General features: G+C 35.7%; 3 protein-coding genes across 3 annotated transcripts in view; 2 read left to right on the forward strand and 1 right to left on the reverse strand.

Moving 5' to 3' along the window:
• Positions 1–1994, reverse strand: part of gipc3 (GIPC PDZ domain containing family, member 3) — a 13559-nt gene extending 11565 nt beyond the window's left edge. The window contains exon 1 of the mRNA XM_058760095.1: positions 1650–1994. Within this exon, the coding sequence (XP_058616078.1) occupies positions 1650–1937 (288 nt within the window). The 5' untranslated portion in view covers positions 1938–1994. The remainder of the gene's footprint in view (positions 1–1649) is intronic.
• A 4158-nt stretch (positions 1995–6152) lies between these two features.
• si:zfos-943e10.1 (GRAM domain-containing protein 2A) lies at positions 6153–24948 on the forward strand. Its single transcript, XM_058760082.1, is given in 14 exon segments — positions 6153–6367; positions 6369–6467; positions 15621–15770; positions 17032–17092; positions 17170–17242; positions 17343–17446; positions 17532–17630; positions 18715–18786; positions 18868–18936; positions 20339–20417; positions 20502–20582; positions 20673–20772; positions 23104–23211; positions 23738–24948. Coding segments are annotated over 14 exon segments (1311 nt in total). The 5' UTR covers positions 6153–6167; the 3' UTR covers positions 23754–24948.
• Positions 24949–26531: 1583 nt separating this feature from the next.
• Positions 26532–27240, forward strand: part of gpr35.1 (G protein-coupled receptor 35, tandem duplicate 1) — a 12288-nt gene continuing 11579 nt past the window's right edge. Inside the window, 1 exon segment of the mRNA XM_058760088.1 lies at positions 26532–27082. The gene's annotated coding sequence lies outside the window, so the exon portion shown is untranslated.

Below are 27240 nucleotides of genomic sequence, written 5' to 3' on the forward strand. Positions count from 1 at the left end.
TAGCTAGCATCGATAAACGTTGATTTAAACTTGATTTGTATTCGTATTACAGTTTAACTATGCTAACAGATGCTAACACTCCTGTTTGCTAGAACTTAGGCGCGAGTCTTCTTGTTAATTTCCACTAAAGTCATTTAAATTTAGCACTACACTTAATATGTGCGTAAAATGGCAGATGTTAAATATTTTCAGCTTTTCATTGCTATACATGTGAGTAGGACGCAATTGTTTATAGCGGTTTGAACACTCACGTGACCCTGAATTCTTTCTTCATAGTAAACTTTCGACTCAAACTGAAGCATGTTTGTTTGGTTTGAGATAAAAACTGAATTTTTCTAGCCTTGAACGCCCCAAGATTCTTCAAGGACATTTTCTCCTGAAGACTGTGTGATTTTTATAGTACAGTTCTTTTGAAGAAAAGATTACAGATAAAACTGATTGGTTATGTAACTTGATTTGATGATAAAACAAGCATGACTAAAAAACATTTGTATTTATTACACTGTAAAAAGTGATAAGTTGACTTAACTTAAAAAAATTGAGAAAACCTGTTGCCTTAAAATTTTTAAGTAAATGATATTTAAAAAAATAAGTTAAGTGAATTGTCAAGTTCACTTAACTTTTTTTTTTTTAATTATTATTAATAATTTTAAGGCAATGGGTTTACTCATTTTTTTAAAGTTAAGTCAACTTATCACTTTTTACAGTGTAGTTTAATAATAGTTACATTTTTGTTTAATTGTTTAAAACATTTTTTATTTAATGTTTTATACAAATAATAAAACTAATACATTTAAAAACATATGTTCATATTAAAAACATATTATTTATTTGCCTAAGGATCAAGCTGACTGATGGAATAAAATGATATTTCCATTAAGTTCTGTGCTCAGGCATATAAGAAAACATTTTGGTATTTTTATTTTTAAATAAAATAAAACATTAATTTGTTTTAAGCAGTGTAATATTAAAACAAAAATAAAACATTGGAACTTGTTTAATATGTTAACTTGTTTGGAATATGTTTCATGTTTTTTAATTGTTCAAGGCATTTTACTGAAGAAAATGATTTTTTTTTAAATTGTTTTAGATGTAAAACATTTATTTATTTGTTTGTTTATTTAAATTTATTAGCCACTGGCACATTTAAAAACATTTTTAAAAATATGTATTATTTTTTTATAATTAATTTGTTCATTTCAATTATTTAGCACTTACTAGCCACTGGCATACAAAAAAAATATCAAATATCATGTACTGGCCATTGTTATAAATGAAGGCACTTAACATTTATTTCTTTATTTATTTTACTAGTTTACTAGCCACTGAAATATATAAAAAGTATGTATTATTTGTAGTTATTTATTTTGTAGTTATTTATTTATTTATTTAGGTAATTATTTTTGCATCATTTTGTAACCGAGATAGAAAAATGAAATATTATCAATTTTAATAGGTGTAATGATCAAGATAACTAATGTAATGACGATACATTATCTAGCAACTTTCAACAAGACATTTACTACCTTAAGAGCAAACTCCAGTATACTTTCCAAGAAACAAATGACCCACACACCACTCCTCAGATCAGCAAAGTTTCCATTTGACCCCTCCAAAAAAAAAAAAAGAGTCCCAAAGACTCGCCGTACCTCAGAAGCGGAGATGTCGAAGACCTCGGCGATCTTGGCGTAAAGCTCCCTGACGTTGGTGAAGCCGTGAATGCGTCCCGTTGGGCTCCCATGCGCCAGCTGCGTGTGAAACACCAGTTTGGGCCTCTGACACGGCGGAGGCTCCTGGGGCAGCGGTGGCGCAGACGGGACGACTCCCTGGTTCTCCTCGTCCCCCGGCGGTCCTGTGGAGTCCTGCGCATCCGGACTCATGGCCTCTCCGTTCTGCATGGGCTCTGGGTCGCTCGTCGTCTTCTCGGACTCCTGCATGGTGAAGAGCGAGGCGTCGGCGGCCGTCTGCAGTCGGGTCTGCCGTGTTAAATTAAAGATGAGGGTAGCCAGGCAACACTGCACAGGTGAGCGGTTTCAGGCCCTGCTTAGTGGAAACCCAAAACCAGTTGAGCTAGCGATCTTATGAGTGACACTGGAGAGCTAGGACGAACACCTGAAGTGAAGCGACACGCCGACGACCTGGAGACCATCTGTCTGTAGATTTGGCGGAGGGGACGGTCTTCACACCAGAGATGCAGCGTTTGGTCAAATATTTAGCTGATCTAAAGGAGTAGTTCGGCCAAATATTAGTATTTGCTAAAAATTTGCTCACCCCCGGGCCATCTGAGATGTAGATGGGTTTGTTTCTTCATCAGATTTGGAGAAATGTAGCATACCATCACTTGCTCACCAATGGATGTGAATGGGTGCCGTCAGAATGAGAGTCCAAACAGCTGATAAAAACATCACAATAATACACGAGTAATCTACACCACTCCAGTGCATCAGATAACATCTTGAAAAGCCAAAAGCTGCGTGTTTGTAAAAAACTAATTCATAATTAAGGTGTTTTCAAACTTCAAAAACTGCTAAAATAGAAATACATAATACATAATAACGCTTCCTCCAGTGAATAACCCATCTCCTGTTGTCTCTCACATCAAAATCCAGCCACATATTTGTTTAGAGCTGTTTTGGCTTGTAAGCAGTGCTTTATCTGTGCAGATTTCTCTCCTGATTCAGACCAGATGAATTTTTCACCGGAGGAAGCGTTATTATGGATTGTGGATTTGTATTTTAGTTAAAAACATCTTAACGATGGATTTATTTCTTACAAATGCAGTTTTTGCTTAGGCTTCACAAGATTAATGAGATTACTCATTGGATTACAATATTATATGGATTACTTGTGCACTATTGTGATGTTTTTATCAGCTGTTTGGACTCTCATTCTGACGGCACCCATTCACATCCACTGGTAAGCAAGTGATGTATGCTACATTTCTCCAAACCTGATGAAGAAACAAACTTTTACATCTCAGATGGCCTGAAGGTGAGGACATTTTCAGCAAACTTTCATTTTTGGGGTGAACTCCTTTAACAACTAAAGAGTAGATTAGCATAAGCAAGAACGTTACTTGAGAAGTACTGCATTGTAATTTTGTATAAAAATAGTGTTTGTTGTATGATTGGCAATATTTGCTGCTTCTTTTTCACCAGAAGCACTGTAGCAAGCAACAAGTCTTCAAATCAACCACAAATGGCATTTAAAGCCAATATTTGACAAACCCCATGCAGCGCACATTTGCAACCTCACATTTATTCTGAACAAACTGGACTCATGAAAAGACAGAAGTCTTCAAGAGGAACATCCAGAGGTCAGCTGAGCTCTGGTCTGATATCAGGAACTGGCTGTGGGTCTGATATTTGTCCTGTGCAGTGGGTACAGTGCCCCCTCTGTTCAGATAGTGAGTGTAACATGAGCTGCTGTGTCAACACCTTCCTCCAAATACTGAGTGCACACACATAGCGCCCGCAATGTTTTATGCATAAAAGGGCGTATGCGGGTCATGAGATGTCATGTGATGTGATCATGTGTGCGAAAGCAATGAGACGATCTGAGGAAAACTGTGTTGAAATGGGGTTTTGTGCAGCAGAGCATGAGTTTGATTATGAAATTTAGTAGCCTGAGGACTGAAGTGTTCCATATGTGATTTAAATTAGAGAAATAAAAAATCAGAGAAACAGAGTTTGATAGATAGATAGATAGACAGATAGACAGATAGATAGATAGTTGAAAGATAGAGTCAAGTCACCTTTATTTATATAGTGCTTTTAACAATACAGATTGTGTCAAAGCAACTTTCCAGTATCAAAATAGGAAAATAGTGTCAATAATGTAAAATGACAAGATTAAACACTCAACTTTCAGTTAAAGGCATTTTATTATTGAATTCAATGATGTCATCGTCCAGCTCAGTTTAGTTTAAATAGTATCTGTGCAATCAGGTCGACGATATCGCTGGAAATTAAGTGACCACAACTGAGCAAGCCAGAGGAAGCAAAACTCCATCGGTGACAGAATGGAGAAAAAAACCTTGGGAGAAACCGTGGTCTTGTCCCGATGGCCGTCTAGGTGACGAGGTGCTCACTGGGGATCTGTCTAGATGTCCTGGTCTCCGCTGACATTCAGGGCTGTAGAGGTCATCTCTGTCACAGACAGAGAGAGAGAAATTAGATAGATAGATAGATAGATAGATAGATAGATAGGTGAAAGAGAGATAGAGAGACAAATGAACGATAGATAGATAGATAGATAGATAGATAGATAGATAGATAGATGAAAGATAGAGATAGAGAGACAAATGAGCGATAGATAGATAGATGAAAGATAGAGATAGAGAGACAAATGAACGATAGATAGATAGATAGATAGATAGATAGATAGATAGATAGATAGATAGATAGATAGATAGATAGATAGGTGAAAGAGATAGAGAGACAAATGAACGATAGATATTATTTGCCTAAGGATCAAGCTGACTGATGGAATAAAATGATATTTCCATTAAGTTCTGTGCTCAGGCATATAAGAAAACATTTTGGTATTTTTATTAAAAATAAATAAAACATTAATTTGTTTTAAGCAGTGTAATATTAAAACAAAAATAAAACATTGGAACTTGTTTAATATGTTAACTTGTTTGGAATATGTTTCATGTTTTTTAATTGTTCAAGGCATTTTACTGAAGAATTTTTATTTTTTTAAATTGTTTTAGATGTAAAACATTTATTTATTTATTTATTTGTTTGTTTATTTAAATTTATTAGCCACTGGCACATTTAAAAACATTTTTAAAAATATGTATTATTTTTTTATAATTAATTTGTTAATTTCAATTATTTACCACTTACTAGCCACTGGCATACAAAAAAAATATCAAATATCATGTACTGGCCATTGTTATAAATGAAGGCACTTAACATTTATTTCTTTATTTATTTTACTAGTTTACTAGCCACTGAAATATATAAAAAGTATGTATTATTTGTAGTTATTTATTTTGTAGTTATTTATTTATTTATTTAGGTAATTATTTTTGCATCATTTTGTAACCGAGATAGAAAAATGAAATATTATCAATTTTAATAGGTGTAATGATCAAGATAACTAATGTAATGACGATACATTATCTAGCAACTTTCAACAAGACATTTACTACCTTAAGAGCAAACTCCAGTATACTTTCCAAGAAACAAATGACCCACACACCACTCCTCAGATCAGCAAAGTTTCCATTTGACCCCTCCAAAAAAAAAAAAAGAGTCCCAAAGACTCGCCGTACCTCAGAAGCGGAGATGTCGAAGACCTCGGCGATCTTGGCGTAAAGCTCCCTGACGTTGGTGAAGCCGTGAATGCGTCCCGTTGGGCTCCCATGCGCCAGCTGCGTGTGAAACACCAGTTTGGGCCTCTGACACGGCGGAGGCTCCTGGGGCAGCGGTGGCGCAGACGGGACGACTCCCTGGTTCTCCTCGTCCCCCGGCGGTCCTGTGGAGTCCTGCGCATCCGGACTCATGGCCTCTCCGTTCTGCATGGGCTCTGGGTCGCTCGTCGTCTTCTCGGACTCCTGCATGGTGAAGAGCGAGGCGTCGGCGGCCGTCTGCAGTCGGGTCTGCCGTGTTAAATTAAAGATGAGGGTATCTAGATAGATCAAAGATAGAGATAGAGAGACAAATGAACGATAGATAGAGAGAGAGAGAGAGAGAGACAAATGAACGATAGATAGATAGATAGATAGATAGATAGATAGACAAATGAACGATAGATAGATAGATAGATAGATAGATAGATAGATGAAAGATAGAGAGACAAATGAACGATATAGATAGATAGATAGATAGATAGATAGATAGATATTGACTCTATACACTGTCACATAAGACCAGTCTGCATGCAATCTGTTTAATTTATGCATTAATTCAACATACAAATGTAATAGTAATAATAATAACTAAGTCTCAGATCCACCACTAATGAACATTTAGACACGCATAACATGTTCAAACTCATGATCGCATGAAAACATGTGAGAACAGAGTTAAAAACACAAGGTCTGCCTGTAACACAGACGCCCAGTGTATAATCAGCTATCACACTAGTTCTCCACCCTGACTTCCTCCCCCTACCACCACGTTGCATGCAGACACGCGTCCTGCTCATAAAAGGGCATGGGCGGAGTCCGAGCGCGACTGTCGTGCAGCGATTGGACACCGCGGCTGACCAGATGCGCGCTGATTGGCCGCCAGCGCTTGGTCCGATTTTGTCTCATTTTGTTAATCAGGCCGCGCTCATGGGACGCCGAAGAGAAACCGGATCATCGTATCCTCGTTAAACGGCGTATTTTTGTCGGCGTGTGTCGATCTGTGTTGAGGAAGAATGCTGGAAAACAAGAGGGAGAGACTGAAAACGTTTCTGAGAAAGATCGACGAGAGCGCCATATCGCGAATCAAGCATTTAATGAAGGAGAGGTGAGAACAGCCGTTATCAGCTGTCGACATCCGATAATGCCTTATACGCAGCTCATTTACATATGTTAATGTTGTGTTCATATTATAATTACAAGGTGCTGGTGTATTTGTTTTGATAAGGTTGTGTGATGAGCGCAGTTTTTATTGATTTAGGTCAGATTGGTGGTGTTTTATAGTTATAGTCCACCCTACTATGTGTGTGCGTGCGCGTGCACGCATGTGATGACATTATTGCTTCCCGTTGACTGATTTATCTTATTCAAATACAGATTAAAGATCATTTATTTCTGATTTTATATGTCTTTATAGTAAATAAATTGCTTTTTACACATCATAATATCATCCCAATTGTTAATGGTTTTTACTGCATTCCATTTACTGTGGTACAGTTAAGATTTTAGATGTAAACACTGATATTTGTTTTTTTTTAAATAAACTACCATAGAATTAACACCACTGTGTTTTTGGACAGGTACCATGGTAGAGCATTGGACTACCATGAATTACTATGGTACATGTTAAAATACCATGGTATTATATGTTTTTGTTACTCTTGGAGTAAAATACTATGGTAAAATGCCATCTGCCATGGCTGTATTATGTTTTTATTTCACCGCAGTTTTTATATGTACTACAGTAATAATAGTAATATTGTTTTTGACATGTATCATGCCAGTACCAGTGTGTGTTTGGGCATGCATATTGTGAACTATGGTATTACTATGGTGCATATATAATATTGTATATGTATGTTAATTTATGTCATGATGCATATCTGGCCACCATGTTAATACCATGTTTGTTTGTTTTTTTTATTGTATTTACATTGCCAGCCACCTTAACCTCCAACCTCCTAAAAACCAGTCCTGCGGTGTAATATAATACCAGCTTTTTATGTGGACTTGTGTCTTTGTGTTGGTTATTATTAGAGTCGTTAAGCCGGTATTGTACCTGGATCACATCACTCATGCTATTGTAAAGGAATTACTGGGCTAGTTTTAGACTAGAGCTGATTTCCCTGACTCGCATTTTCCAATGAGTGAGTTACTTGTGATTTATATTCATTTACATTCAGCCATTTGATAGAAATATACCTAATAATATACCAGCTATTCTTACACCCTCGTAGCATTAATGGTGCAGTCCTCATCTGCAGTTGTGACATAAACAAACCAATCCACATCGCTGTTATGCGTCAAATTCCTAACCCTCATCAAGGTGCGAGTTTTCCATTCACTCAGCAGTTTAAATGCAAATTAACCTCTTTCTTGGCCAAATTGCTTTGTCTTCAATGATGGTCCTAAACGTAATTTGGAGCTGGAATGTGTCATAATCAAATTACGGCATGCGCCAAGTGTTTTGTCGTTACATCACAATGCTCCGTAAGTGGTTTAAATTGACAAGCATTTCTCCAGATAAACAGATGATCTCATAGACCCTCTGTTGTATTGGTATTCCAACACATGTGGGTCATGTTATCTATCTGCGTCTATCTTTAGCCCAAAAGCTTGTTCCAGGTCGTGTGCCAGGTGTGGACAAGCTGTGTGGGCTAATTTTGTTTCCCAATGGAATTGAATTAGCTTCTCCGAGCCTTGTAAAGAAAACTATGGGCCCTGAACGCTTATCATTCACATAGATAATCGATAAAGGACACGAGTTATACTTGAGGTTGCACTGCTTTAGAGCTTCGCTGCTACATAAGGAACGTTGTTTGGATAGAGTGAGGTTGTTTTAGAAGGTCAATTCCCATGAGTAAATTTGGACCACTCCTTGTAAATTTTTAGGTGGCTTCCAGATTTAGCAGGTTAAAGTCTTTCTTCCTCTTAGTACATCAGATCCCATCAACATTCTTAAATCTTCGTTAACGCGTTGCTTGCAAACGTTCAAGGGTCTCAACATTCCAGTCCCCAGCATTTCACACTGATTTGGTGAAATCCACGTTGAGGAACCCATGACATATTGGTGCCCTCATCCTTTAGCACCTTTACTGAAAATAATACTTGCATGACGTACTTCCCCGAAGTAAAGTTCCCCTAAGCTATAAGAAATGCACCAAAAGAACAAGATATGATCAGTTTCATGTGATTCCTGGTTGGAATTTCCACTTTTGGACTCTCTTGGTCCATGGAAAGAAAGGCCTCTTTCTGTTTAGACTGAGGAAGTGAGACTGATGCATTCAGGCCACATGATTTGCACAAATGTCCTCTGTATTGTAGGTTTGGCCCCTGTCCACAAGTGGCAAGCTGTTGTTTGCCCACAGGGATTGGTGTTGGCTCTTGAATGGACATCATGGCTCAATAGATGTCAAGGCCTAATCCTTGTCCTACACCTTTCTTTGTGGACGTTAGCTCTGGTTTCATGGTTACACCAAGTTTTAAAGAGCATGCCTTAGAGTTTGACCTTTGTTTTTGGGCGAGTTTCTTTTGCAACTCATCTCGAGTCTTGAGACCAACTTTTGGTGTATTTTGAAAGATGGATTTGAACTTTGGACTTCATGTATTTTTAGGTTTAGACTTGGGTTTTGTTTTTTGTTTTTTTTAGAGGTATAGGACAACTTGGTGCAATTTGTTGTTGGTTAAATGGTATAACTCAAGTTTTTTAATGTGGTTAACACATCACTTTATTTTTCAGCAAACGCCCACTCGGCACATTTATCACAGTTTGATGAATGACCTTCTATTCTCTGCGTGTGGTTTGACCGTATTCTCACAGCTTCTGCTCAGGTCCATTCATTTTGCAAGTTGGAAAATACATGACTTGCTCAACTGGTGAACACTAACGGAGGCTTTCTTGAAAATGATCTATGGTTTCCTGGTGTGCAGCGCTGGCACAATTCAACCCGTCGATCTCTGATTTACATACCGGCTTCTTGGCAGTGATCTTGAATTGCATTCAGTCGACAGTTCCTCCCATCCGTCAACCAATGGTAATCTAGTACGCTTTTGATCTAGTGTTTTACAGAGCGTGAAAATCTTATGCTTATGTAATGAAAACTGACCTGATATTCTCCATATCATGTTATGCTAGTCTGCTTCATGAAACAGAGTAAACACTCACTTAATCTTCTCCGTTAGAACATGGCGTCTTGTTTATAAACAGAAGTACAGAATGCCCTGTGAAGTACTGATTAAAAGTAAGTGCAGAACTTAGATTCAAGAACTGCTGGTTTTCAGGCCTGGACAAGGATCTTTAAGCTATCTTCGCTGATTCACCGCGCAGGTGTGGACGTATATATGAGCTAATGCATTTCCATTGTCGAACATCAGCCTTGAATGCAGTGAGCATTAGGCCAGGGATGAATCATCCTGATTTATAGTGGCACAAGGAGGTCAGGGGTCAGTTGGAGAAAGGGTTCAGTGGTAATTGACCTGGAACTTGGTGTGGCCCACATCTTAAAATGGTCACAGGTCTCTTAACATTTCAATCTAAGTAAATATTAACTGAAATAAATAATAAATCGGCTACATCATTTCTCATTTTCATTTAGTTTAACTTAATTTTCTAAAATAACTCAAACTAAAAGTGAAATAAAAATGAGTTCAATCCATAGACGTTAAAAAAATAACACCGGTTTGATTTATTTTATTTTTTAGCTGTCTTGAGGAAAAATGTAACTTATGGTTTGATACAGAAATCTTGGTTATTGATTAAAAAAATGTTGTTTTGTTGTTTTGCTAACATAAACTGGGTTTTGGTCTGTTTCCATATTCATTTTTTTCATTTGTGTTTTAATTTAGTTGAAGTTAAATTAACAAATATTATCATTATTTATTTTTAATCAGAGTAACCTTTTTCCCAATGAAAGTCAGAATTTGGCTGTTTTTACACGATTAAGCTTGATTTTGGTCCATTTTTCTGTGTATTGTAATATTACTTGTTTATTAAACTACATATGCTAACCATTAGTATCCATAACCAAAAATAACCATTCTTTTGCCACTTTCAAAGTCAGAATTCAGTGTTTTTACAGGCTTGAAATGGCTTTTGGTCAGTTTTCCATATTGTTTTGCGTTTGGATTTGTAATGTGTATCAATTTGAATAGTATTTCTTTATTTAGCTTAAAAGTAACCTTTTTTTTTTTGGCACTTTCAAAGTCAGATTTTAGGTCAGTTTTTCTGTGTGTTTTTGAATCGGTTGTGTCTGGATGTGTAATTGATTAAAAATATATAAATTACAGTAGTATTTAACTTCAAACAAACCATTTTTGACACTTTCAAAGTCAGATTTTAGCGTTTTTACAGGCTTATATTGGATTTTGGTCAGTTTTTCCTGTGTATTTGTTTTGAATCTGTTGTGTCTGCATTTGTAATTGATTAAAAAAATATATAAATTATAATAGTATTTAACTTCAATCGAACCATTTTTTGATGCTTTCAAAGTCAGAATTTAGTGTTTTTACAGGCTTAAACTGGGTTTAAATTGATATTTTTTCATGTATCATTTAGAATTGTTTGGGTTTGTAATTGATCCCAAAATCTAAATTCTAGTATTTGTTTATCTAACCATTTTTTTTGGCACTCTCAAAGCTGTTGGAAAGCGATTTCCAGTTCACACAGAAACTTCACGCTATACTTAAAGCCAAATCAGGTCCTTGCAGAAAAGTCCTGGTCTTGTTGGGGATCTTTCTCCAGTTTTCCCATGAGTTTATTGACCCTCTACCCCACCACAAAGACAATAGGTGGCCCACTAGCAAGGCCTTTGTTTGCATGTCTTAAGTCTTGTCCTCTGTAGTTTGCATTTCTTCAATGGCATCCAAATGGGCCATTGTGGGCTCCTCCAGCTGCTGCGGTTGGAGGTGAGCAGAGTGGGCCGGCGGAGGATCCTTTATCCCTCCCTCAACTCCCACTTTGGCTTCCCTGTGCCTCATTATCTCACTTTTTCCATAACGGAGCAGCTGTAAAGGAAACCTTTAGACCCCATTGCTCAGCATCTAGTTCAGCTGGTCAGAAGCGGTTCAGTCGTCGATTGCTCTGAGAAGACGTGGCGATGGATGGCGAGAAGGATCTAAACCGCGTGGATACAGCCGCGTGTGAGGATTTGGGAAGGTAGGAGATGTTTAGCTCTGATATAAGATGGTGAGCAGCTGCGAATGCATCGTTTAGCCGCTAGCTCGGTGGGGATTTTTCATAGCTAGCGGATTGAATTCAAACAGCTTTAAAGAGCAAAACGTTGACTAGTTTTGTTTTTATTCATGCAAATTAATCACAAAAATCAAACGTTTTGACTCGCAAAGACTGAACTTTCGTTCCCAGCACAAAGGCGTGAGCAATAAACATTTATCTCTGAGAGCGGGCCTTGAACTCCAACACATTTCCTTGTTTGGCGTGTTTCTGAAGCGTCTCATGCCACAGTTTGATGCTTGTCTGCTCTGGTTTGAGCTCTTGTGGCGTTTTTGCGAGCTTTGTGTTTTATCGTCAGCATCAGATGATTCAGCAGGGGATGTTTGATGCTTGTTGTCTTCGTTCTAAATCACTGCGCATCTTTAGGCTAAATAGAAGTCGCGAGGTTCGTTCAAGACTGTTGAACAGGATGCCTGGATCCTTTTTTTTTATTATTGTTCTAACGTCACGAAACCGGATTGACACACTGATTAAATCCTAATGCATTGAATTAGTGTTTGAACAGCAAACACTTTCGTTTACAAGTGACTTTCCCAAATGCCTTTGCTGGATTGCATTTCCTATAAACGCCCACAGCACGGCGGCAGATTCCCAAATCCTCCGTATAGCCTGAATACACAAGCTCAGACATGAGAAGCAGCTGGTGTGTTGGGAGGTTTGGCTGCGGTGTGAGAGTGTGAGCTGTGGTTTATTGACGCTTGTTGAAGCTGGAGACCTGAGGGGTCTTAAAATAGATCTGCAATATGAAGTGTGTTTTAATGTCTTGAAACGAGCATTGACCTTTTGCATGAAGAAAATGAAGTGATGCATTAAATGAATAACTTGAGTTTATGCTAAGTTGAACCACTTTGTGTTAATAAATATTTTGTGTAATGCAGTAAAATGTTACTATAGTACCAGAATCGCATTATATTATCACAGAATCACATTATTTTTTTGTTTTCATATATGATCAGAACAACCATTTAGATTAAGAAAATTAATAGTTCATATTTCATTTATTTCATTCTTTGATTTTTCTGGATGCAAAATAATTTATACAATAATATATTACTGAACACTAATGCTAATAATGCTGATTTTTTTTTGGTTTGTTTTATAATTTTGTGATTTTTTTTTTTTATTTTTATTTTGTTTTTAATCAGTAGTAATTATAATTTTAGTAATTTTTAAATCTGTTTTCTTTATATAATAAAAAAAAAAACCTTGCTACGTGTACTACGTTAAGCTAACTGAGACTTGCATATTATTGCTCTTTTGTTGATTTTGATTGCTTCCATTGTCTACATTTGTAAGTCGCTGTGGATAAAAGCGTCTGCTAAATGACTAAATTTAAATGTAATTTAATTTGTTACTTTTTTTGGTATTTATTTGTTTATTTACTTGTCTGTTTGAATTAAAATGCAACTTAACACAATTTGTTTCTTTTTGTTTTAAAAAAAAAAGAAGAAAAATATTTTCTTATTTTATTTATTTGTGTATTTAAAAGTTAAATGTTTTTGGCCCTTCCCAATATCTAAAATAAGGCATTTTCATATATATATATATATATATATATATATATATATAATTTTTTTTTTTTTTAAATTGTCTTAAAAAAAAAAAATTGAAAAAAAGAAAGTTTATTTTATTTATCTATCCATCCATCCAAAGCAGTTTAAGTCTCTAGTTGTGTCCCAGTGGTTCCTCAATTAAATTTAGCATGTGTAGTGTGTTTTCATGTTGGTCAGAAAAAAAAAAACCTTTCCACATCTTGTCATTATATGCAAATCACATTAAGAATAGATATGTTGCATTATTTCCTGGTATTCCTGCTTCTTTAGGCAACATGTTAAGCCATCTAAGTCTCCTTTAGCGTTTAATCAGCATTTTTTTTCATGCCTCTCGCAGGTGCGGATCTAATTTGAATGTGTTTGCGTACCACATGCATGCATTTGCTTTCTTATCCAAAGGTTTCAAGACCGAAACAACCAAGCAAAAGTTGGCTGAGCTCTAAAACGTCTAATTCTAGATGATGTGTCAGTGGCTGCTAGCTTCCTTGTCGTAATAGTTTCTTTTGTTTTCTTGCGTGCAGTAAAAGCTTCACTTCCCCCACAGATGAGCTCAGGAATGTTTCCGTGGCATTTGAGAGTTATTCGTTATCTTTACACCCTATCGTAGCTGGTCGTTATGGAGTAAGACATACCCTGCATGCCTGCTCAGTGTGTTTATTACATGTCTTATATACTTCATGGTTCATTTAAATAAATATTTATTTACATATTAAAAAAAAAAAATTTAATAGACTTTGCTAATGTCTAAAATATGTGGCTGTTCATGTATAAATAATTATTTTTAAAGTTTATTTATATATTTGGCCTTTTAATATTAATTTTCATAAATTTTTTTCAAATAAAATTTTTCTTTAAAGGAATGTTAACTATTTTTTCTTTATAATATTTTAAATATTAATGGCTTTTGCCAATATTTAAATTTGTATGTGTGTGTGTATATATATATATATATATATATATATGCGCCATTTCCATATGTAAGGGGAAAATATAATTTTAAACTTATTTTTCTTTAAATAAATCTATGTAATATTATACATATCTGCCATATGCATATGTAAAAAAATAAAATTTTAAATAAATTAATGATACCCTTTTGCTAAAATAAATTAAATATATCTAAGGTATTCATGTATATATTTATAGTAATTTGATTTGATTTCAAAGCGTGATACATACTCGGCGTACCTGGTCATATGACTGCAAGTGTTTTTATTGCATGTCGTATACTGTCTTTTAACCCATATTTCAGCAAGTCACACCTTTGTCCTTGAGTCATAAATGTAATGGCTCTGAATGCTGGGAAAGGTGACGTGTGCTTTCCAGCAGCTGTGCTTAGCATGTAGCCACCAAAACAGACGTTTCAGGCTCTCGAGTTACCCAAAAACCTCAGAGCTGAATGAGGAAGTGGCCTGCGGCTACTTTGTTCCTTTCAGGTGAAGAATTACAGCGATTTGACTTTGACTTTCGCTTCTAAAAAATTTCACTTTTCACTGTAAACTCATTGGCTTTTGCTGCTTTTCAAAAGCTGCTGCGTTTCTCAGCATGTTTTGACCTGCAGGTGTTCCATTACATCAGCAACCCACAGTCACACCATCTGAGGTCAGAGACTCCGCCCACGCTCATTTGCATACAGAACAAGAAGCCGCTCCCATTGCAACACGACCGCAGACTGGAACTCTGTCCTCAGCCCTGCCCCCTCATTTGCATACAGTGAAAGGGAGCCGCTCCCATTGGTTCAACTGCATCCCAGAGCTTCGTTCTAGTCCCGCCCCCTCGTTTGCATACAGAGGAAGGCATCAGGAGCACGGCCGCAGACCAGAGCTGTGTTTTTTAGACTGACTGAGCGTCTAGACTCAGATTTTAATTTTATTTATTGCTTTTGGCCGAAAGTCAGACTCCAGCGCTATGGCTTGAGGCCAGTTTTGTACACTTTTGAGGATGAACCGATCGTTGAGTTTACGATTATCTCGCAGGAATGGACATAATATCTACAGGTATGGTAGAATGGCACTTTTTATGTCATTGGAGTAGGTTTCCATTCAATGGGCTGCGTTCGATGTGTAACTTTTTGAAATGTACTTGCAATTTCCAAGCGAAAATTGGTGCAGAGTTTCCTTCGAAGGTTGTTTTTCAGTCCGTAGTGTTTATTCATGAGTTTTTACTGCTGTGGTTGGGTAATTGAGGTCGGAGTGAAGTGCCGTTGGTGTGTTTTATAGTATATTTGCTTTGAGTCTGTTTAACCATTACACTCGTATCATTGCCTGAGAGAAACTCGTAAAGCTGCTCTGTTTGCTTGATCTGATGTTGTTATTCCTGCTATTGACCTTATTAAAGAAGTGAAATGCCATGTATTGCGCATCTGTCCGTGTTTTATAAGCGTTGGCATGGCCTCGTAAACTCAGACGCTGTTTAAGGGTGAAGTTGAGGCGCGAGCGTCAGTTATGAGGCTGACGGTGGTTTTGCGATGTTTTCACAGCTATGCGGTGGACGCCGGGACGATTCCTGCCAAGGCAAAGAAGGGCAGGACGAAAACCAAGCTGGGGAGCAGGAAAGCGTTCAGTTTGGAGGAGAATCAGCTGGAGGTTCAGCAGCAAACCAAGAGCCTGAGCCGGCAGGTCCTGCCCAGGTACGAGAGTTTCCATTGCTTTGTGTTGGCCATGAACCTGTTCTGCTGCTGTACAGCCTAACAATTACTCTGTCAAAATAACACTGTTAACTGTTAGGAAACTGGATATGAATGGGTGATGGATGGATGGGTAAACAATTAATTAAAATAAAAAAAAATTGTATTACTTTGTTAGTTTATTTATTTTTTTAATGGTTATAAAATATCTAAAATATGTGACGTGTTCATCTAGAGGAATAAAAATATATAAAGCATACAAAAATAATAATTGTAGTAAATATTTATTTATTTATTTATTTAGTCTATCAATATTTAAAATAAGTGGGGTTTTTGTATAAAATTTATGAAGTAATTAAAATATAAATATTTTATTAAATACTTTATAAATATAAAGATTAAGTTTATTTATTTATTTGGCAATCATTAATATCTAAAATGTGTTTTGTTAAAAAAACAAATACTTTTTAAAGAAATTATACAATTTATTTTTCTTCTAAAAATGTATGAATAAATATTATTATTATTATTATTATTATTATTTATAATATTTATTGTATTAAATATATTTGTTTATAATATTTTAAATTAAAAATATATATAAATTTAAATTTTAGGCCTTTACCGATATCTAATGTCATTTTCGTACTGACCAGATGCGCATGACAATCGCATGCGATTATATCGCCCAGCCCTAATGTATGTATGATATAAATCACTACATCACTGGGTCCCATCATACAAAAAAAAAAAATCTCTCTTTATTTATTCCTTCCCTTGCTAGCTTGTACTTATTTGAACAATGCCTGAGACTTGGTGTTACGAGTACTTCCTCTGTCTGATTGCCTCTTCAAAATGAATTGCTTTATGTATTCCCCAATTGTAAGCCGCTTTGGATAAAAGCATCTGCAAAATGACTAAATGTAAATGATAGCTGGCATTTTCATATATAAAGAAAAAAATGTAATTCATTTAAAGAAAAAAATTATGTATTTGTTTTTCTTCTCAAAACAAATTACATTTATATAAAATATATCTTGTATTTTAATAAAGAAAAATCCTGAATTTATTTAAAAAAACAAAAATGAATGTTAAAATATTTTTTAATTAAGTTGTATATAAAATACATTAAAATATATTTTAAAATCTTTAAAAATATACTAAAAACGTATTTTAATTTAAAAATGACAATTTTCTAGATATACAGTTTTTTTATTACTTATTCCACCTTTTATCAATATGTAAAATGTTGTTTTATTGGCAGGTCTCACACTCTTGATGTCGATAGACCTTTGGAGAGAAACGACAGCCTCAACTCAAGAAGCGTAAGACGACTTTTCATTCATCTTCTTTAAATCTAACACAAAACATTTCTAATTGTCATTTCCTTTGGTCTTCTCAGAGTTTTATGAAGCACAACAAAACATTCCACAAACTCTTCCCGGAACTCCCCGAGACTGAAGACCTGCTGCACGGTGAGAGATTTTTGCGTTCACGTTTGTAGCCTGAGGCGTGTCTGTGCCGTCTGAGACACAATAGCAGCGGCGTCACACATGTTTAATGTTGTGTTTGCAGCTTACGTCTGTGCGCTGCAGAAGGAAGTGCCTTACCACGGCCGTCTGTACATCACCGACAGCAGCCTGTGCTTCTTCTCCTCCGTGCTGCTCAAAGACACCAAGGTAAGGAGCCGTCTGATCCGCACGCATGCGCTCAGAGCAGCCATCAAACCTCCGTTTAACAGACCCTTGTGTGTGTGTGTGTCAGGTGATCGTTCCCGTCGCCAGTGTGAACGTCCTGAAGAAACAGAACACAGCGCTACTTGTGCCAAACGCCATCTCTGTCCGGACCACAAACAGAGAGAAGGTCAGCGCCTCAAACACTTCAACACTTTTACTCTAAGCACATTGTCCTCTGAAAAACCAGGAAGATATGAAAACTTTTTTTTATTTTTTATTATGATTAATGCAAATGAATACTGTTTTTTTTTTTTTTTTTTTTTTTGTGAAATGTCCCAATTATTTGAAGAAAAAATTAATGTATTACAGTAATTTGTAGTGATTAATGCCAATTTAAAAAAATCATTTTACAATTATTATTATTATTTTTTTATTATTATTATTTTTATTACGGATACATTGATTAATGCTAATTAATAAAATATATTGATAATGTTTTATAGTGATTTTTTTTTTAAACAATGACTGATGTTAATTACTAATGTATTTTAGGATTTTTTTTTTTTAAGTGAAACATACCAATTCATTCTAATTATTAAAAAAAATGTATTACAGTAATTTTAGTGATTAATGCCAATTTTAAAATCATTTATATATATATATATATAAAATATAATATTTTTATTTTTTTTTTTTTACCGATACATATTGATTTAATGTTAATTACTAAAATTATTATTTTTTTTTTTTAAGTGAAACATACCTGTTAACTCTTAATTAAAAAATAACAATAAATGTATTTTTGTGAAACATACTGATTAATAATTACTAAAAACAATTGTAGTTAAGCATGACAAAATTTGTTATCATATAAAATCATTTATCATTGAGAATAATGTAATTAAACACAAAAAAAAAAATGTTTCAACATGTTAAATTTAATCTTTTATTTTTATAAAAGACAAAGCCTAAAAAGAAAGAAATATTTTAGGTTGAAATGTATTAGAAATTCTTGAGTTTTTATTTTGAGATTTTCTTATCTGTAATACATTTGTGTGTTTTTTTTTTTAAATATAATATTTTTGTTCTTTTATTTTGAGATTTACTTGTATTCAAATATTTTGTTTATATTTATTTGTTTATTTATTTAGGTTTTTTATATATTTTTTTTAATTTACTTTATATCTTTAGTATATTTAAGTATCAAATAATTCAGTTCTATATGAATTTTCAGTGAATATATTTGTCCTCTCTCTCTGTCTGTGCTGCAGTATTTATTCGTGTCTCTGCGGAACAGAGAAGGCTGCTATAAGCTGCTGCGATCCGTCTGTCCTCAGCTGGAGGTGAGCGCTTCTAACGTGATTTCACTGACGTTCATGTGTTTTAACTCGCTCCTGACGCGTCTCCGCTCTCGTTCCTGACAGGACGGAAGTGCCAACAGCAGCCCTCTCTTCTCGTCGGCCGAGAACAGCTTCGATCAGGCCAAGCTGGTGGTAAGTGATGCTCATCACTCGTCTGTGTCTGTAGCACTTTCCTTCTATTAGACCTCAGCTCAGCTTTTGACACGGTTTCTCATGAGATACTCCTTTCACAACTTTCAGAAATTGGAATTACTGGCACAGCCCTTGATTGGTTTTCCTCCTATTTGACTGGGAGGCAACAATTTGTTATATACCAGAATCACAGATCATCTACCAAATTCATCAGCTCTGGTGTACCTCAGGGTTCTGTTTTGGGCCCTCTCCTCTTCACCATTTATATGCTACCTATTGGACAAATAATTAAGCAATATGGGTTTAACTTCCACTGCTACGCAGATGACATTCAGATTTATTTTAGTACACCTTCCACTTCAGTGTTTCCTCCGCCTTCATTAACAAATTGCATCAAGGAACTCAAGCTTTGGCTAGAGGCAAATTACCTTAGATTTAACTCTGATAAAACTGAGATAATTCTGATTGGCTCTAAAGCTGTTGTATCAAAGCATTCTAGTCAACTGCTGGATCTGGATGGTGATCAGATTATGCCCTCCACTAAAGTTTGCAATCTTGGTGTTCTCATTGATTCTACTCTTTCATTCAACGATCATATTGGTAAAGTGGTTAAGACAGCTTTTTCCATCTACGTAATATCTCGCGTATTCGATCCTCTCTCAGTCAGCAGGATGTTGAAACTGTTATACATGCCTTTGTTACATCCCAATTAGATTATTGTAATTCACTTTTTTGTGGCATCTCAGCTAATAATATCAAACGACTACAGTATGTTCAAAACTCTGCTGCTCGCTTGATTACTCACACTAGAAAGAACGATCACATTACCCCTATCCTTTATCATCTTCATTGGCTCCCGGTTTCCTTGCGTATAAACTTCAAGATACTAATTCTCACTTATAAAGCCCACCATAACATTGCTGCTCCTTATTTATCTGATTTACTTCTGCCATATGTTCCTGCCCGTTCATTAAGATCTTCTAGTGAGGGATTGTTAGTCACCCCTAAATTTCGTCTGGTGACAATGGGAGCTAGGGCCTTCAGTGTTGTTGCTCCCAGATTGTGGAATGCTCTTCCCCAAACCATCCATCAGGCATCCTCCCTTCTCTCCTTTAAAAACACAAATTTTTTTCTGACTATTACTCTTCAAGTCATTGACTGTGAACTGTACCCTGTTATGGATGTTTCTCTTCATTCTTTCTGTTTGTAATCTGATCTTGTAAGTGGTTTCTGTATATTACTCTTAGCTTTTTTTTTTTTTTTATTGATGTCTATTGTCTCTGTTCCTTAAGCCTGATTTGTAAAGTGACCTTGAGTGCTAGAAAGGCGCTATATGAATAAAATTATTATTATTGTACTGTCTCGATCTGCGCTGACGGCAAACCTGCGTCTCTCCCAGCAGAATTCCAGCCAGTCCAGTCTGGACGACCCGTACGAGGTTTCTCCTCCGATCGATCTGTCTGCGTCTCGACTCACTCGAGGTTCGTAAACTCCCCGTTGAACGCCTCGAAGCCGCAGGACTCTGAGATAAAGGTGTTAAAATACTGTTTGCTTCTGTGTTTCAGAAAACACTGCGATTAAAAGCCCATCTGTGACTCGCAGCTCACCACAGACGCCAGACGAGAGCTCGAGCGAGGAATACACCGGTACGACACACACCAGCCGGCAGATCTGAATGACTTTGAGTGATAATGCGTTTGATTGGCTAACGCAGATTCTGTTTCCTCTCTCCACAGGAAGTTCTTGGGTTTGGAACGTGACGGATCGAGCGCGATCTCTCCTCATCCAAAGAGAAATCAGCAACCTCAACACTCTGCTGCTCATCTACTTGATCCTGTGAGTATTCATGCCACGGCTTTTAGCTGTAATGCGCTCGTTTATTTACAATTTCACAGTAAATATTTATGAAATGTATTTACAAAAATATTGACACAAATATTTAAAATATTTACCAAAAATTAAAGTGTTATACAAATACTTTAAAATATATATATTTATAAAGTCTTTTCCAAAAAGTAATCTATAAAATGTAATAAAGTTTACTAAAAATATTGTATGGGATTTTACTAAAATAATTTCTAAAATGTACAAAATGATTAAATATTGATAAATTATGTAGTAAAAAAAAAAGAAAAGGTATAATTTTAATATTTAGTATTGATAATTGTTTTTTTTTTAAGTAATAGTAAAACTATATTTTTAAAGATTTACTAAAATTATCAACTTTACAGCAAATATTTACTGAAAATAACAAAAATATTTTATGAATGTTGTACAAATATTTACTAGAAATAATTTTACAAATATTTAATAAACATATTTGTAGAATACGTACTAAAAATATGTATAAAGTATTTACCAAAAACATAATTGATAAATATTTGCAAATATTTAGTACATTTATAAAAATATTTTTGTAAAATAATTTAGAATATTAACTAAAATTCAAAGATTTACTAAAAATGATAACTGTTCTACCAATATTTACTAAATGTAATACATTTTATTAAAAATACTTTAGTAAGAATTCATAGAATATTTATAAAAATGTTTAGATGTATTTATGAAGTACTTAATAATTTATGAATCTTCTAAAAATATTTAGTTTAAAAAACTGAAGTATTTATTAAAAACAACTTTAACAACAATTTTACTTCATTTATAAAAATATTAAATATTTGTCAAAATATTTAGATCAATGTTATGTATCAAATATTTACTAAATTATAAATGTTATACAAATATTTACTAGAAGTAACAAATGTGCTAAAATATATTTACTGAAAATAATTTTACACCTTTCAGGGCTCCAGACTCCGACTAAAATGGTCGCATTTGCGAACAAAAATATGAATTTGCTGAGGTCGCTACTGACGACTATATAAATGTACATGTTATGACTTAAAAATTTCCCTTTTTTTTCTTGATTGTTTTGTGATCACATGTTTTATGTTGACGTAATGAACCGAGACGATGCACATCAACGTTTTAGTGTAAAAAAGACTTTGAAACAGTCCTCATCTCTGCTGAACGCCAGCGCTAACAGCATACCTGCTAAACGCAGCTCAAGGTGTGCAGCACGGGAGAGAACGAAAATGACAAGAGACGTACGAATATTGCATATTCATACTTTTACTTAACCTGTTGTCTACATGATAAGATAATACAAGGAGCTAAAGATAAAATTCAACAGCTCCTATATAATTGCATATTGCTAATGAAGAAAAACAGACTGGATGTGTGAAAGACACACAGGCGTTTGTACCTCAATGGCGTTTCAAAGAAACGGTAAATAAAAAAATAAAAAAAAACACATTCCGGGGGATAAAATACACGTTTTTTTGGCGAAGTTCCCCCAGTAAAATTCGCATTGCAGGGGCTAAATATCACTTTATTGGCATTGTTTCAACCTGCGGGCACGAAAAACAACCCAGAGCAACGGTGTTAAAATATCCCAATTCCATGGAAAAACCGCAGACTTGGCAACACTCAAGAAACGTGACAACATTCATAGGACGCATAGAGGAGGAGCCCAAACTGCACTCCATGGCCTAGTGCTGCTGACATTATGGTCCATGACATTGGCTCAGATTCTATGTAATAAACAAGTCTTTGACTGTGTATAGTTGGAAAAGATATTTAGTTCCCTAGTGAACCTTAGTTCCCAGGACATCTACAAGATGGGTTAGAATGCTGATAAAGATGAGAAAAACACATGACAGTATGATTAACAATGTTAGTGTTAAAAAATAAAAATAAAACTGCTTATCGGGCTTTTAGGAGCCAGTGGTCTGGAGCCTTGCCGTTACTAAAAATATATGGAGGTTACTTCTGTTATATTGGTGCATTTCATTTCATATGACAAAATGATGGATACACATAACTTGCTTTTAAAATAACTTGCATTTAAATAAACAAGTATTACCAGTCCTGTCAGTATAGACTGAAATATCTATATTGCTTCATCCATAGTATTAGTGACAAATAATCATGAGCTCAGCGGCGAGATTCCTTTCAGCATGACTCTAGTTGTCAAAATATAAGTGGTTGCCAGGCAAACGTGTCTTATTATTATTGTGATGTGAGACACCCTGATACTAAACGTGCCTTTAACCGTATGAAGAGAGAGTTTTGCTGTATAAAGTGACGTGTTCTTGTCTCGTTCAGGGTGTTTCTGCTCTTGTTGTCGTCTGGCTATATCGGCCTGCGTATCGTGGCCTTAGAAGAGCAGCTGACGTCTCTCGGAGCACTTCCTGAGTTCACCTTACAAAGCGGGTAAATACTGTCATATTACATTGATATTTGTGACCCTGGACCACAAAACCAGTCTTAAGTGTCAATTTTCCAAAATTGAGATTTATACAGTATCTGAAAGCTGAATAAATAAGCTTTCCATTGATGTATGGTTTGTTAGGATCGGACAATATTTGGCTGATATACAACTATTTGAAAATCTGGAATCTGAGGGTGCAAAAAAATTGAGAAATTTTTTAAAGTCGCCTTTAAAGTTGTCCAAATGAAGTTCTTGGCAATCTATATTACTAATCAAAAATGACGTTTTTATACATTTAAAGTAAGAAATTTACAAAATATCTTCATGGAACATGATCTTTACTTAATATCCTAATGATTTTTGGCATAAAAGAAAATTGATAATTTTGACCCATACAGTGTATTTTTGGCTATTGCTACAAATATACCCCAGCGACTTAAGACTGGTTTTGTGGTCCAGGGTCACATTTTTGCACGTGTAACACCCAAAGCAGTATCAGAAAATCATGTTATTTTTTTGTTCTTTCAGGTACAAAGAAACGTAAGAGATCTCATCCATCTGAACTTTGAAAAGAACCACCAAAAACCATTTTTAAAGATCCACTAGCCGCTGCAGGGAATGCTGGGAAGGACCTTTATTTGCACATGCACCAGCTTCCGAACTCTATGCGTCTTTGCCAAGGAAACCACCAAAGGGCACGTGTTTACGGGGACACTGGTATTGACGAAACGCGGGCATGTCTTTGCTCGCAGATGTTCGGTTTGTGTTGACGCTGCAGTGACTCACCCAAAAACAACCAAAGACAACAGGTTTGTCTCGGAGGACTGTCAAAGACAACAAAAACAAACAACTACTGTGGAAAAGCATTTCATTGGTTATTACTCATTGCAGCGCCTTCGTTTGACCACATTTACGACCATCAAAAAATGTCTCGAAGAACTCCTTTTTATTTTGTTCCTGTTCCTTATTTTTGATGACCATGTCTTTTTCATCAGTCTTTCGGTTTCTTTCTTCCTCAAGTTTTTTCGTACAAGGGTTGCGATATTACTGGTTTTGGTTTAACGATAAAAAGAGCTAGCTATCCAACTCGTTGCAGCGCCTTTTTCTGACCATCAAAAAATGTCACTAATAACTTTCATCCATTTTTCGTTGAACTTTCATCCCAAGTTCCTTATTTTTGATGGCTAGCTTCATCTTGGTCTTCTTTCGGTTTCATTCTTCCTCAATATTTTTCGTATAAGGGGTTGTGATATTCCTGGTTTCATTTTAACGATAAAAAAGAGCTAAGCTAGCTAGCCAACCCTTACTCATTGCATCGTCTTCGTTTGACTACTTTTATGACCATCAAAAAAAAAAAAATGTTATTAATAACGATGTTGTATAAAGGGTTGCGATTATTATTGGTTTTGGTTTAATGATAAAAAAGAGCTAAGCTAGCTAGCCAGCCCTTAGTATTATTGTATGTATAGTCTATGCACAAGAAATGTTCAGATCAGGTATTTAACAAGTTTTTGTAACATTTCTTTTGTCTTTTTATACTTTAAGGAGATGAAGTAGTCCAACATGTTGGTCTTTTCGTAATCCGAATGGGGAAAAAAAAAAGAAAAAAAAAAAAAAAAAAAAAAGAGGATTGTATTGTGCAAGGAAGAGATGGATGTAGTATTGTTAAACGTCCGATTTGCGGCTAAAGCCAAGCATGCATGTTTGCTCAAACCCAAACGGAGCATTTCCATTCAGGACTCATAACGAGACGAATAGCGATTACTTGACGAAAACGACGTGGTCCAAAATATGCATGATTTTTGTGTGCGTGTGTATGTGTGTTTGTATTTGTTGCAATATGTTCAAGAGATGAGAGACGTGTAGCCGTTGGAGTGCACTTTAGTGTGGAGACGCTCTCCAGTCCTGAAGGGGGCGCTATATTGAGGGTCTGGGGCATTGGATGGTGCTAAGAACCTCTCGCTCAGGGCCGGGACTGACTCGCAATGCATCGTGGGATTACTGCACCTCAGTATCTTGGTCATCTGCTGGTGGACTCGCTCTGCTGGTTTTCAGTCCACAGATGCTGTGGAATAAACACGAATGGACTCAAATTTCTTGCGCGAATGAATGCATGCTTTTTTTTTCTTGAAATGGAGATTCCTTGTTGGACTGAACCGTGCAAATGGATTCACACAACATTTCATCCGGGACGTCGCAGCCTCAAAGTCCCTGAACGACTGTCTAATAACCACAATGCAAGAATCCCAACTTCAATAATTTGTTTATATTGCACTATTAAAGGTGTTATTGTTTTTGTATCAATATGTCGATAAACATCTTGTTTGGTCTATTTATTGCCTAATGTGTAATTCAAAGTAGTCTCTGTGAGACTGGCTTTGGCATTGTTTGAATAAATCAAGTGCTAAGGAAATCGGAGTCTTCAGTGTTTATTTAGCTCTATATTTATCGCTTCTGGAATTTGTTTATGCAACTTTCAGGATGTCCACCACTTATTTTGTAAATAATCAGATTTGTTCATTGAACGGGCACTTTTTTTTCTGACTCTAAAATATGGAGAAGTTAGTAGTCAGTGAAAGTTAGAAATGAAAGGGTGAAACTGCACTGTGTATAATGACAGCATCATATATTAATCGACATTAATGCTAAATTCTAAATTATTAACATTTGTCTATTTTATGTCTCGACTGCTAAAAAAAACCCAATAGAAGTCCATTAGAAACCATCACAGAAATTCCAATGGTTTCCATTAAAATACCATTATGAACCATTAGCTTTTTCCCGTAAAACCATTACAGAATTCCTTTTTGTAGTGTGTTTTGGGCATTTTTCCAATAGGATTTAACATCCCACCAATACAATCAATCACATACCAGCAGACACCATTATAGTTTCCATTAAAACCAATACAATTCCCATTAAAACCATTACATTTTCTATTGTGTTTTGGGCAGGGTTCTATTGGTTTTTTCAGCAGGGTCTTCATGTTGACTATTGCTCATGGTAGAACCAATTGTAAGAGGTTTCATTTAAGCACAACATGTAAACCCGTGTGGTATGTTTTTGAATCGCTTTGGGTTTGAACTACGCTGGTTTTCCAGTGTGTTTCCTTCACTAAAAAGATCCGAGTCTTTCGTTTGAGAATCGGACAGCAATGTTCTTTATTGAATATACATGCGTTATACATGCACTTTCTTTCATTAATTGTGCGTATACAAATAAAGCAGGAAAGAAAATCGTGCAACGCGGTCGCGCTGTGTGTTTGGATTCACTTAAAAAGAACCGGTTCATAAGAGTCATTAGTTCAGGAATCAGACTTCACTGGTCGCGCTGTATGTTTGGTTCTGTTGATTCTGTAGCATTGCACAGTAACATGCAAGTGCATTAAATGTGTTTTGTGGCTTACATTATTCAAATCAGTCAGTAGCACTGCCAAAACATATCGTTTTATGAGTCCGTCAAAACCGTAAACGCCTTAACACGCCCAAAACTGATTTGCATGTTAGTCTGGTAAATTTTTAAAGGCATCCAGGGAGATGCACAAAAATAGGGAAAAAAACCCTGGAGGAAACAAGAACACGTAATCACTGCATTTTTTGGTGTTGTTGCAAGCGCGTTCACACGGACTGCACGCTCATTCCCATCGTGACAGAAAGCGTGTTTATGCGATCTAATCGGCATATTTAGGGATATTTGCAAAAGTGTGGCGTATTTCTTTCTTCAGTGGGTTTGGAAGATAATGCAAGTTGGTGCACGACCCGTTATTTAGGATTTAGCCTATATACTAAAGCTTTAAAGTTAACAGTATTGTGCTTGACCATCGGTTTTGTCCAGATTTCATCAGGAACAAACTGTTCTAGTGCTTGCAAAAAGGTAAGTTTTGTCTACTGTAGGAGATCAACATTGCTTATCTTTGCTTTCTTATGTTGTAGGCTATGCGGGTTTGACTGTTTAAATAAGACGTTTCTTAGAAGGTTAAATGGATAGTTCATTAAAAAAAAAAAACATTGACAATTTATCTGCCCTAATTT

Source organism: Onychostoma macrolepis, chromosome 22 (assembly GCF_012432095.1).
Source record: "Onychostoma macrolepis isolate SWU-2019 chromosome 22, ASM1243209v1, whole genome shotgun sequence".
Classification (NCBI taxonomy): domain Eukaryota; kingdom Metazoa; phylum Chordata; class Actinopteri; order Cypriniformes; family Cyprinidae; genus Onychostoma; species Onychostoma macrolepis.